The sequence below is a fragment of the Aedes aegypti genome, chromosome 1 (genome assembly GCF_002204515.2).
Source record: "Aedes aegypti strain LVP_AGWG chromosome 1, AaegL5.0 Primary Assembly, whole genome shotgun sequence".
In the NCBI taxonomy this organism is placed as follows: domain Eukaryota; kingdom Metazoa; phylum Arthropoda; class Insecta; order Diptera; family Culicidae; genus Aedes; species Aedes aegypti.
The window spans coordinates 155,980,905-155,994,646 of NC_035107.1; the positions used below are offsets into that span (position 1 = coordinate 155,980,905).

Sequence of the window (13,742 nt, forward strand, 5' to 3'; positions counted from 1 at the left end):
ATAAATGTTCAATACAAATCCCTATGCTCAGTATCTCAACAGTCGTTGATCAAGACAGTGCAGAAAGTAGCAGCAGCAGGAATAATTGCTAGTGGAGTGCTATCTGGCGAGTGTGATCAGTTGACTCGGAAACCGTTGAAAATGTCTCGAAACATGAGCAGTTTAAGTGTAAGTTCATCCATTAATCATCCATTTTGGAATGTTCCTCTGCGCAAGGAAGCACACCTCTCAAGTTCAAAGGCTCGACATCTCACCTAACAGGTCGAGATTTTTTATTGCCATCGAATGAAAGCCAAATTCGTCATATCCTAAAAAAAAGCTTTCAAATACCAATCGTGTGAATGACCTACTGTGGGAACATGTTGGATCAACCAGCCGGAATGACATCATCGATTGTACATATGTGTAGTTTACTTAACCCTTCAACGCTCATGGTTTTTGCAGAGTACCGTCACCTACCTTAACTTCGATATTGTGGAGTAGTTGTTAGAATGATGTGAAGCGCCAATTAGAGTACTACTTGAACAGTCTTCTTATTGATCCAACAGTGCAATAATGGATGATCAATAAATCTATTACACTCTTTAAGATTTCGATAAATTTGGACAATTTATGTTTCATGACTGTTTAGTTTAGGCATTTCTTGCCATCCAAAATATTGAAACTACTAGTAGGTGGGAAAAGGCTGTTCCCAGTGAAATATTTTACTATACGATTATGGTTGAATGTAGTACTGTAGTGTGTTTTGAAACTATATGCATTCACATCTTCTAAAATCTATAGCAGGTAAAAGTGAGTGTATATCTCTGTTTTTTTTTTTGCGAATCGTTAATTAATGAATGAGTCAACTTTTTTATCTGTTACTGAATAGATCCCGTTTTTTCAACCATATTTTTTAATGATTAATCTAGCAGCTTTATGAAAATGAGTGGCACCGTGAAAACGGGAACGATAACAATAAGAAAAAGTGCACAGCTAATGACTGCATCGGAAATAAGTTTTTGGCTTATGAAGCATTTTGATGATTTTAACTGCTGTACACACACTGATAAAAATCTGATTCCCAAATCATGATTTACAAGTAATGAAATTCATAAATTGGTTAGGTTATGATATCATGACGACAAATCATGTTTCCAGGAGTCAAAGCTATGATTCTTCATAAACGTAACATCCAGAGTGACAACACAAGCGATGAGTTTTGTTTTAACTCATTAGGGGTCGTCCAATAACCATGTGATCATTCTTTCGGACGTTATCAGGTCTTATCAACAAATAAGACTATTGGATTCTTGGATTGGATGGGCCTTCCTTAGCCGAGTGGTTAGAGTCCGTGGCTACAAAGCATAGCCATGCTGAAGGTGTTTGGGTTCAATTCCCGGTCGGTCCAGGATCTCTTCGTAATGGAAATTTCCTTGACTTCCCTGGGCATAGAGTATAATCGTAGCTGCCACACGATGTACGAATGCGAAAATGGCAACTTTGGCATAGAAAGCTCTCAGTTAATAACTGTGGAAATGCTCATAAGAACTGAAAGAATAAGCTGAGAAGCAGGCTCTGTCCCAGTGGGGACGTTAATGCCACGAAGAAGTCTCATATTAGTTCTGAATTATTGGTAGAAACTTATGCCTTCAAAAAGGTTATCAATCAAAATGATAATATCAAAATGAATTACAAAATTGTTTTAGAACTGTGAAAATGTTTACCATTGTCATAAACAGGTTATTTCATTTAGTTCATTTAGTCAATATCTAAACAGATAACACTGAATCAACAATTTCACACCACAATACTCGGTTCGTGGCCGCATCTCTCCATCCTCGGTTCTAACCGTTGTTTGTTTGCGTTCTGGAAAACGTGAACTGTCAAAAAATACACTGTGAACTACCATGAACGATCCCGTATACATGATCTAGTTCACGGTGTATTTTTGCTTGCTGACAAGTTCACGCCTGCTGTTCACGGATACGAGAACGGATTTTTTTCTGTGCAGGCCTTCTTGTACCAACCTGAGGGGTGCGGTCTCCATCATTTTGGCCATTCAATTTTACCACAAATTTTTCTACCAGTGCTAACACAAAGCTTCTGCAGTTTGATGCAGGCAATATGTACAATAAATTAAATTAATCAGATAGTTTCCGACCGTATCTTAGTCAATAATATTTATCACAAAAGTTCTGAAAAACTTACGCATCAATAAGAACAAATAAACGTTTTTTAAACGATTGATAATTTTGTGTCACATAAAATGTATAGCAGTTATTAGCGTGGCGAACTAACGGCCGCACACCCCTAGGCATACTCGGATCATTTTGAAGCAAATTTTAGCTTGACAGCAGCCTGGCTGCTTGTTGATATCCAGTTCGCACCCCCTAGGTACCAATCGGATCCGACACGAACACCACTTTTGCAGGGTTGCTGTCTGGTATTCTTGTAACATGCCCTGCCCATCGTATCCTACCAGCTTTGGCCACCTTCTGGATACTGGGCTCGCCGTAGAGTTGGGCGAGCTCGTGGTTCATCATTCGCCGCAACATACCCCTTTCCTGCATACCGCTAAAAAACGTCCTAAGCACCCAACGTTCGAAGACTCCAAGTGCTTGCAAGTCCTCCTCGAGCATCGTCCACGTTTCATGCCCGTAGAGGACTATCGGCCTTATGAGCGTTTTGTACATGGTACATTTTGTGCGGGTATGAACATTTTTTGACCTCAGCTTCTTCTGAAGGCCATAGTAGGCCCGACTTCCACTGATGATGCGCCTCCGTATTTCACGACTAACGTTATTGTCAACCGTCAGCAAGGATCCAAGGTAGACGAACTCGTCGACCACCTCGAACGTATTCCCGTCCTGCTCGAACGTATTCCCGCCCTACCAGCTAGCATGTACTTTGTTTTGGTCGCATTCACCACCAGTCCAACTTTTGCTGCCTCGCGTTTCAGGTGGGTTTACACTGCCCATAACTGCATATTAGTAACATTCGACAAAAGTAGACATTGAGTAAAAACCAAGTGTGCATTTTGTGGTAGTATGGGAAGACACTAAAATTTCTAAAAATTCCCAAGGACTCAAAAATGCTTATTTGAGGCTGATATTTTGTACAGGTAATATTGCATATTGGATGAAAAGTTGGAACATATTTCTGATGAAAATTTCATTGCTACTATATTGGTACGCTCATGTATAACCTCAATGTGACTGTTATACGGTTATAATTATCAATGTGACAAAACAACTTGATATTTTTTTCGAATTTTCTAGAACAATCACACAAGTTGATCGAAAGTGTGCATCATTTGAAGACTCTCCACGGTATTAACTCAAAATTGACAAAAATGTCGAATGTGATAAATATGCAGTTATGGGCAGTACAGGTCTGCCACCTTTCAAAAGTTCGGCCGACAATATCCATATCATCCGCGAAGCAAACGAATTGACTGGATGTCGTAAAAATCGTACCCCGGCTGTTAAGCCCGGCTCTCCGCATAACACCTTCATGCGCAATATTGAACAACATGCTCGAGAGTCCATCACCTTGTCGTAGTCCCCGGCGGGATTCAAACGAACTGGAGTGTTCGCATGCAACCTTCACACAATTTTGCACACCTTCCATCGTCGCTCTTATCAGTATCGTGAGCTTCCCGGGAAAACTGTTCTCGTCCATGATTTCCCATAGCTCTACGCAGTTGATACTATCGTTTGCCACCTTGAAATCGATGAAAATGTGATGCGACCGGGAATCGAACCCAGACACTCAGCGCCATTCAGGTGTTCGTCGAAGTGCTGCTTCCACATTTCGATCACCTCACGATCGTCCGTCAAAATGCTCCCATCCTTATCCCTGCACATCTCGGCTCGCGGCACGAAGCCGTTGCGGGATGCATTGAGCTTCTGATAGAACTTACATGTTTCTTGTGACCGACACAGCTGTTTCATCTCCTCCCACTCCGTCTCCTACAGGTGGCGTTTTTTATCTTCGGTAGAGGTGGGTCTGCTGTTGCCGTTTCCGTCTATAACGTTCCACGTTCTGCCGGGTCCCTTGCTGCAGCATGACCGCCCGCGCTGCTTTCTTCTCCTCCAGAATCTGCTACATTCCTCGTCGAACCAATCGTTCCATCGACTCCGTCCCACGTATCTGATGTTGCTTTCAGATGTATTAGTGTTGGCTGCTATCACTGTTCTCCAGCAGTCCTCAAGAGGGGTGCTCTCTCTTTTCCAGTAATGCAGCCATGAGGTGCTGCGCGTACGCAGTTGCGACATCCTGTAGCTTAAGCCGCTCTACGTCATACCGGGGCGGCCGTCGGTACTGTACGTTGTTGAAGACGGAGAGTTTTGGGCGCAGTTTAACCATCACCAGATAGTGGACAGAGTCGATATTAGCGCCACGGTAGGTCCTGACGTCGATAATGTCGGAGAAGTGCCGTCCATCAACCAGAACGTGGTCGATTTGTGATTCTGTCTGCTGTGGTGATCTCCAGGCGTATAGGTAGGGAAGGCTGTGCTGGAAGTAGGTGCTACGAATGGCCATATTCATGGAGGTGGCGAAATCGATTAGTCGTAAGTCGTATTCGGTCGTCAGCCGGTGGGCGTTGAACTTTCCAATAGTCGGTCTGAACTCCTCCTCCTGGCCAACCTGAGCTTTTCTCCTATGATGATTATGACGTCGTGGCTTGGGACAGCTATCGTACTCGCGTTCGAGCTGCGCGTAAAAAGCGTTTTTGTCATCATCAGTGCTTCCTGAGGCTTTCAGAAGTCACACAAATTTGCAGAACACACCAACTTTCCACGACTTACCATTTTAGAATTAAATTACAAAGTCTCTCGGTTACTTACTTTTGTCTTTGAACAACCCTCTGAAACTCTATGTAAAATGACTGCAATGTAATAATTCCCTTACAGGCAAACTTTCAAGTTATTTGTAGTTCGTCATCCAAATTTCAGCCAACTCGGACTACCAGAAGCTGAGATACAGCACCCCAAACTTGGGCATTTTATATGGAAAACAGCATTTGGTTACCAGCTTATGTCACTGACTGTATGTTCAATTCAATGCAATTCAAAAGCGTAAGGGATACGTCTATATTTGATCCATTAATAGTTAGTAATTGGTTATTGTCCATATACTCCTGGTTTCTTGTTTTGCAAAATATTCAAATGCAACAAGCCTTATATTTGGTTTAGTTCCTTAAATTTGTCGATGACTATAAGTGTCGAATTTTCCTTTAGAATACTTTTTGAACTGATGTTGCATGATTATCATACTGCAAAATCTTTAAATGGATCGTGATCAATGTTATGGTCAAGTTTTGTATCAACCAAGCTTTCTACATATGGAAAGATTGGAAGGTTTTTGACTTCATTGTGTTTTGAGGGAAGTATAACCAGTGAAATATACTATATCACTGCACTAATATAACAATATAACAAAGCCATATAAAGGAGCTCTAATTTACACTTCATAGAAATAATGGTAAATATACAAATCACTGTAACTTCTGATTTTCTATACGAAATGATTTTTAATTTACAATGAAGATGCTTGGACGTCACAGGATATCACATGTTTTGAATGCTTAATGTAAAGATGATTTATGTTACTTGGATGGCTTACAAATTAATAAATATGAACCGTTGGGGAATATTTTGAAGCATGTGAATATCTCTTGCAAAATAACTCAAAACTTCTAATCACGATAACTTCCGATTCCCCATTTTTTGTGTGTTAATAACGATTTCTGGCAAACCGTGATAACGCTTGTGTTGCGTTACGGCGATCTGACTCATGATAGGGATTGGACAGACCGTTATAATTAGTCATTTTACGGCAAAATCAAATGGCAGTGACCAGTCTATATCAGAGTTGCTTAATATCAATTATATCAGCTGATGGCTGATGGTCTAAAACTATCAATATCATTTGCGAGCTATCAATATCACTTTGATTTGACAACCAATAGTAGTGATTCGACATCGCACTCTAGATCAAAATCACTGCAGAATGAGTGATCACGTGGTCATTATCCATGCTATTAATGTTTTTCAGTGACCAACACATAGTTTCAATCTATCTGCAAAACTGTCGAAAATATCATACTGGTATATTGCCATTTTATCTGCTTAATTTGAAGCTAAACTTAACCCATCAGTGATATCCTAAGTCTATCGCCATCAATGCACTGGTGATGGAGTAGACAGCATGATGTTGATATGATGTGTAATGATCCGATTTGTATCGCAGTCAGCCTGTCCAAATCAGCAAATCTTAAGCATTGATAGTGACATCGAGCAACTCTGGTCTATATACGTGTAACACTCTGTCCGAAATACATAAAATACCCTATTTGCTCCACACCGCTGATTTGATTGTAATCCTTGTAAAATTTAAGCTTATTTAGACGAAAGCTGAGACTGCACATTATCCTGGGACACGGTTTATGAAAAAATTTAGATTCTTGCTCCAGTCCACATTTTAGATTGCTTTTAGGTCACATAACAACTATGCAAAATTTTAGCTCGATCGGAGAAACTATATTTTAGCGCCAGTCGTTCAAAGTTTGTATGGGATTTACTATGGGAAAACAAACTTTTGCAAAGAAAAATCGCCAGAAGTTGCCCATTGACCTCTATAAAAATTCTGAACACAGAACTCGATAGGTATTTCTACGATGAACAACATTGCCGAAGACCGCAGAGCAATCCGATGCTTGTGAAAAAAGTTATTTAGACTATTCGGAAATTTTGCCCGATTTTGTTATTATTGTTATTCCTTTACGTGTTAATCAACGTCGCCTTGCCAATAGGTTTTCATTGAATAACTTTTTTCACAAGTGTCAGATTGTTTCGCGGTCTTCGGCAATATTCTTCATCATAAAAATACCTATCGAGGTCTGTGTTCAGAATTTTTATAGAGGTCAATGGGCGACCTCTGGCGATTTTTCTTTGTAAAAGTAAGTTTTTCCATAGTAAATCCCATACAAACTTTGAACGGCTGGCGCTAAAATATAGTTTCTCCGATCGAGCTGAAATTTTGCACAGTTGTTATGGGACCTAAAAGCAATACAAAAAGTGGACTGGAGCGAGAATCTAAATTTTGTCCCACACTACTGCACATGCCCTTCATAGTTGGTATATAGTGCTGTCCTATTATTGTGGTATACCAAAAATCATATATTTGATTACATTTAGTATACATTCAATGCCACACAGTGTTCGAGCATTGAAATTATTCTCTCTCCATATCAGTGCCATTTATATGAAGAGTGAATAATTTCAATGCTCGAACACTGTGTGGCGGTACTGTCAGTTTGTGTGACTTTGGACGTATCTATAAAGAAAATTTATTGATAACTTTTTGTCACGATTCGAAAACAAATCAACAGAACTGAATGATTTTCTTCCGGTTCGGTCTCCTTTTCAGTCGTAGCTGGATAATGTCAATGTAAACAGACAAGGTTCTTCCATCTGAGACCACTAATCGCTAAATAAGAAATGAATTTGTTGACTTAACCCTACAGTTTTGCTGCTTTTTAAATAGATTTTCTGCTAACTTTTACTAATCCAATGTAATTTTTAAAGATTGCTGCCCTACGATCATCTTGTATCTTAGTTTTTCAACGCACGTTTTGCATGTGGAGCGTTTTTCAATCATTTTTCGTGATTTTCGGTAAAACATTGTGTTTATTGGAAATATATTTGAAAATAAGAGCAACTACAGGTATAGATAAATAGAAATATTTTGTTTGAATTATATTTATACGTATACATGACACAAAATAGTATCACTAAATAGTATCCTTATAATATAATAAATGTTTCTAGAACCGCAAAACGGGGTAGCTTTAATAGTTTTTTGGAAGAAAATTTGAATATTTATGCCTAATGTTTCAAGGATTTATAGTTTATATTTTTCAAACAAGTACTGGCATCCTAGCTGTCGATTGCAGTTGATAGATTGTATAAAAATGTATTTCGAATGGATCTACAAATTTTCATATAATCGAAAGTCGGTTTTCTGTTATGGGGTTACTTTGATAATGGGTATGTAAACACATGGAAATTCACAACGAAGCTAGTTGGTAATGAATTGGAGAATGTTTAAAGAGAGCGTAGACTTCAAAGATCGAAGAACAGTTTGTTTGTAAGCGTTCTTTAAATGATAAAATTTCATCAATTTTCAATATTCGTATAGAAAGCCACAAATTTTCTCGATTCAAATGAAAATAGCTCTGACATGAAGTGTCTTACTAATATTCTTTGCTGTTGCATTCGTTTTGCTTAGCTAATTAACAGAAATTATGTTATTTCGTTTTATATGTGGTGGGTCCCACACTGTCAAAGTTACCCACATTATCAAAGATACCCCGTTTTACGGTACCGTAATCCGGGGTAACATTGATCATTTTTTTGAGTTTTTCTTAAATTTTTCATTTCACAATACAAATTTTACAAGTTTTATATTTTTAAAACAAGTACTGATACCCACCGCTCCTAACTTTATACTTTATTTTGTTTTTCGAAAGATTCTAACGTGTTTAAATAAATTTCAATTTGTACATTTCACACGTGCTTTGTCGTGTACATGTGTACAACTTCAAAACCTGGCTACCTCACTGCATAATACTAATAAAGTAACAAAAAGATATAAATTTTAAGTTGATTTATTGCATTTTTTTTCTGGTGACTCGATTAGTCCGATTCGATTATCCGAAGTAAAAAAATCGATACTCCGGATAATTCAGTCATAAATCTGTTGGTGAAAAGCCTTCTTCAAACTGGGGCTATTTTTATAATTACAGTCAGATAATTTTTCATAACGTTTGAACGCCAAGATGTATGCAATGTCCTATCAACTCAATGTGATTCATTCGATTTTGTCGGAAATATTATGATATTTCATAATAATATTGCTAACTAGACCCACATATAAGTGTCAAATCGTAAAAATGGCGGGATTACGCCGGATCGGTCTGATGTCTTAATCACACTTATTCATCAACGCGAGCAGGAAAGTGCGGCGAAGACACCAAATCGATCCGACGTGATCCTGCACTTTTATTCACAAGCTCGCACTCCTAACCGCCATGTGCCATGTATGGATTTTAGGACGAGATCATAAATTTTGCCAGAATTCATCATTTGTATTGACATAACTGATATTAGTTGCTTAATGATATGTTTTAAGTGCGAATGTAATAAGAATTAAAGGCTTCACTTAAAATGCTGCCTTCTCTCATATACTACTTTAAACATTTTTACACGTTTTTATACCCCCATGATTTATTACATTTTCAACAAGGAAGATGGAAGAACAAATAAAATCATTAAGATGGAAAAGTGCTAAATGTGTTGTACCTAGTTAATTCATTTTTCAACAATACTATTATTTATATTTAATCATTCTCTACTGTTTTTTTTTTCAGATATGTCTTTTGATCCTGATAGCTTTTAATGTAGCGCTTGGCAAACCGGTGTCGGAACAAGTAGATTCTTCGGCACTAGCAGCAACAGGTGGTTTATTTTTTCGAAATTGGTCTTCATAAAGTTCATCAACAATCAATTACATTTTAGATGTTCGTGTTCCGAAAATGTATGTCGCAGAAGGTGCATCTCCCATTTACCACGCAGGCATTGCCAGTGTAAACGGTCGGTTTGGAAAGAGCATACGAGCATTTACAGTGAATGAGTTCGAGAAGTATATTGGCGGATTGGCATGATATACCTAACTATTTTTGATGTTCTTTTGAAATTAAGAAATGCTAAAATTCTGCATAGTGCGACGGGAAGTAAAACATTGGTGTTCTCTTTCACATTCAGAACTTTTTTGAAAATCAGTATTAGTTCCCATGTACCAGACACCCAAGATACGTTAATGTTACCAGTTATTAAGTTATACAGAGGCCATGGAATTTAATAAATCAACGGTTCAAGCGTTCAATTAGTTTATTTATTTCTTAGTATCGACAGTTTCACATTCATTTGAATTCATTGTTCGGCTTTGTTTCACTGCCCATTCTACAAAACAGAAAGTAACAGTACCCAAAATCCCGAAGACTAGAAGGATACCTAGCTGGACACGAAGTCCCAGATGAGATGAGTAGACGAAACTTATGGCGGCTGCAACAGACTGAAAATAAATAATGAAATAGTAACATTTTCAACATAATATTTATAACAAAACAATTACCTGTGTAAATTTGAATATTGAAAAGGCTTCAGCCGAGTTTCTGGCGAATACTCCTCCAAGCATGGAGTATATCTGTGTGTTGAAGCAAGCATCTCCTAAACCAAGCAGGAAGGAACATAAAATGGCGATAGCAGCTATCGGTGGTTTGATGAACGCAACTTCGTCTGTATCTCCAAATGGGGCTGCATCAGGTATATTCATAAATATAAGTACAAAACTAATGATATGAAGTATGAATCCAGCAATTACAATTGGGTCGCGGCCCCATTTGGCGGTTCGTTTTCCTAGAAGGCCGAAGAATACTCCTCCTAGAACTTCTCCTACGCCGATGAATACTCCGTTCAGTCCGACTAATTGCTTAGCTGATTCGCCAATTGCCTTGGTGAACCCAATACTAGCTCCATAAACGCCACTGAAGAACGATAACGCCAGTCCTGGATTTTGGTTTGTAATTGAGAAGAAAATAAAATAGTTTTCTTGAAAATAGTTATATTAAATCTTTAATCATGTTAAGATAGAAATTGATCACACGGTGCCCCGACAGACCGTTATTATGAAAAAAAAAAATTGTCTGTCAAATCTGAGCACAGGAGTCGATTCCTGAAGTAAGTCTACACCTCTGGGCCAATTTAAAAAAAAATCCCCAGGATAAAGCGACCATATATGTCCCGCGATACGCGGGACACCCTGTCAGATCTCGTTCCCAATAAAACATTATTCGTATTGGATATGTATTCTACAAACATTTTAGGTCTAAATCATGAGTGTTGTTTGACCCTTCGACCTTAACGCTTGCTCCTGCGGGGGCGGGCGATGAGGGCAGGATCGAACAGGTCGTGCGTCATACGCGTAGGAGTGAAAAAAGAGTACCAGTACTTACACATTGAGGATGCTACTGATCTCGAGTAGCGTCTGTCGGTTCCCTGTGTAAGTACAGCTGTTCTTGCAATAACAGAGTAGCATCTGCGGGCGGTCAATCATGCTCATGCTCATGCTCAATTGTTGGTTGTTATAATTAGAAATATTTACAACTGACTAAACTTACCAGAGTGGCTTAAGTATGTTTTTACATGGCTTTAACTAGTAAGCTTAGTTTAATAGAATGAAATCTAAGAAATAATTGTCAATATACAATTGATGTCACGTTCGATAAACGTAGTAATAAGAACTACTTAAATATCAACATCACCACGACTTCCATTATATATACCTGCAACGATTTACTTCGTTTAATTTTTTTCGGGATTCATCATCAATCTGTTTATTGACTTCTAGGTCCCGTTCGGCTCAGTGACGAAAATCTAGCTATTGCAGGTAATATCGAAGACTTAAAAACAAGACAGCAGTTTTTCCGTTCCAAATTAAGAAAATTAGCAAGAAAATGTGTTCACTGTATTCTATTCTCCAACCGAAACACAGTGAACACATTTTCATCGAATCATTTTTAGTTTTGAACAGAAAAACAGCTTTTGAAATTTCGATGTCGGAGCGTTGAACGTTAAACCACAGATAAGTTAAACTAAAAATGCTATTTCGCTCAATAAAAGTAAAGAAATTCATTCACTGACTAATCTGAACTAAATTATTTATGATTGCCATTTTGTTGTTGGTTGACACCATGGGGCCTTCCCTAGTTTTGTGGTAATGTCTTTAAAACTCAGGATGAATCAAACTGAGAAATGTTTTTACCGACCCTTCTATACAAATATATAAAACAATTACCTGTATATATGAACGTAACGCTGAGCTGCAACATACGTTTCGTGAAGAACAATCTGGCTGCATTAATGAATGCTTGCTTTGGTCCCTGTTGACGATCTAGAATTTCATCGTCCAGAGCGAGGTTCGATTGGTTCGGTTTTCGCAAAGCTCCCAGAAACACAATTCCTATAATGGCCAAACCAGCCAGAATCGAGAAGACCAGGGTACGTGTATCGTTATCAATGTGCGTTTTTCCTTGGAACAGGAAGAAAACCAAAAGGTTTCCACAAAACATGCTGCGAAAGAAACGAAGGTGGATAATATGGGTTATGCAAAAATCATGTCACATTTCAAGGATATGGAAGTGACTTTGAAGTCACGGCAACATTTTTTAAAAGGCAGAAGACGATTGTCACTGGTGTTACTTTTGATTTTGCTCGAGAACAGTGTTGGGCAAATTGCATAGCCCCGTCAGTAAATGATGTTCCTCCAACGACATTTAAGACTAATTAAATCAACCGTGAAGTAATCTGTGCATCACCCCTACTGATACTGTTTGAATTACATCAAAACTATATACAACTTACCTCATTTGCAGCATAGCCCAAAAAATTCCAGAGTTGCGGGAAATTGTAGACTCATCACTGCACTTTGAAAGGTACATTCCTTGACCAGTCCAGATCAGCGCGGCTCCAGCTCCTAAAATTGCGCTTGCAACGTACAATAACCATGTTTGTGGCCACAAAAAAGTTAAGATGAAGAAGCTGAAACGATAGGTAAAATGTCATACAATTAGGCTTACCAGAAGGATATTTCAGAAAGGAGGACATTGTGCTTTACTGGTTTTGAAAAAAGGAGGGATGTCAAAATTTTGCTTTACCAGAAAAAAATACTTTTTGTCAAAATGAAATTATTTAAAAATAATACTGAAAATTAACACATTAACAATAATTGTTTAGTTAAGATGTTCAAACATTGAGTTCACACTCGCCTAGTTTAAAAAGTTGATGTCATTCTAGTATACAAAATTAAAAATTGTAAGCCTACATACCATTGATTATATTCTGCAGTTTGTTTACAAATAATCGTTTATCATGGTCTAATCGTCAATCTAATTATCAAAGCAAATCCTGTGACCCAACGATCCTCCCCACTAACAAAAATTCTTCCCAGTAACCTTTGTGGAGATACAAAGGAAAACACAGTCTCCAAATAGCAAAGGATACACATTAACACTCGTTCCCTCAATCTCACCTGACTGCAAGGACGTGGCCGGCGCAGTTATGTACCCTGTATAAATAGAGGCACTGAATTATGCACACTGAAGAAGATTATGGCCAATGCCAGCTGAACTTCTAGTTGATTCTTTGTGCATTTTGACTGACTTCGGTCAATCACGGAATAGCAACCATTGATATGTGTAGTAAGTCTAAGATAAGCTAAGCTAAGCTATGTAGTCCTTCACCTTTTTCTCGCATCTTGCACGAAAGTTTTGGATAGATTCAGTTTCTCGAACTCGAAAGTTCGATCTCGAACTAAACTGTTAGGATTCCTCTTGAAAGCTTGAACTACCCTTTTGTGATCCTTAACATTATACGGAGATCCATTTTTGCCACTTTATTTATTCTTTCCGATCGATGGTCAAACGTTCGTGGTATCGATTTAAAACACGAGGCACCGTAGAATGTACCATTCCCAGATTTCTGCTGATGACACGATGAAATAGATCCGGATTATCGAGGTGCTTGCGCAAAATTTCTTTGCACCGCTGCCGCCGGGTAAAAAGTTACAGCCATTTAAAAGTGGTGCAATTTGATTCCGTGCACCCTTTATATTGTGAGACAGGTACTACGATATTT

The 13,742-nt window shown here is 38.4% G+C and overlaps 1 protein-coding gene and 1 long non-coding RNA gene across 3 annotated transcripts in view; one reads left to right on the top strand and one right to left on the bottom strand.

The window, feature by feature from the left end:
- LOC5577670 lies at positions 1 to 9,933 on the top strand. The gene is made up of 3 exons (XR_002501808.1): positions 1 to 168; positions 9,419 to 9,506; positions 9,567 to 9,933. It is a non-coding gene; the product is annotated as an uncharacterized LOC5577670 (long non-coding RNA).
- Positions 9,921 to 13,742, bottom strand: part of LOC5577673 (UNC93-like protein MFSD11) — a 20,425-nt gene continuing 16,603 nt past the window's right edge. Inside the window, exons 4-8 of one of the 2 annotated variants that reach the window (XR_002501807.1) lie at positions 12,471 to 12,647; positions 11,905 to 12,179; positions 10,432 to 10,616; positions 10,183 to 10,364; positions 9,925 to 10,122 (exon numbers count right to left, since the gene is read on the bottom strand). Coding sequence is in view for 1 of the 2 variants with exons in the window: in XM_001663400.2 (XP_001663450.2) it covers positions 9,943 to 10,122; positions 10,183 to 10,616; positions 11,905 to 12,179; positions 12,471 to 12,647 (1,066 nt within the window). In the remaining variant the exon portion in view is untranslated. Of the gene's footprint in view, positions 10,123 to 10,182; positions 10,617 to 11,904; positions 12,180 to 12,470; positions 12,648 to 13,742 lie in introns of both variants that reach the window. The other variant, XM_001663400.2, reaches the window with a different exon arrangement.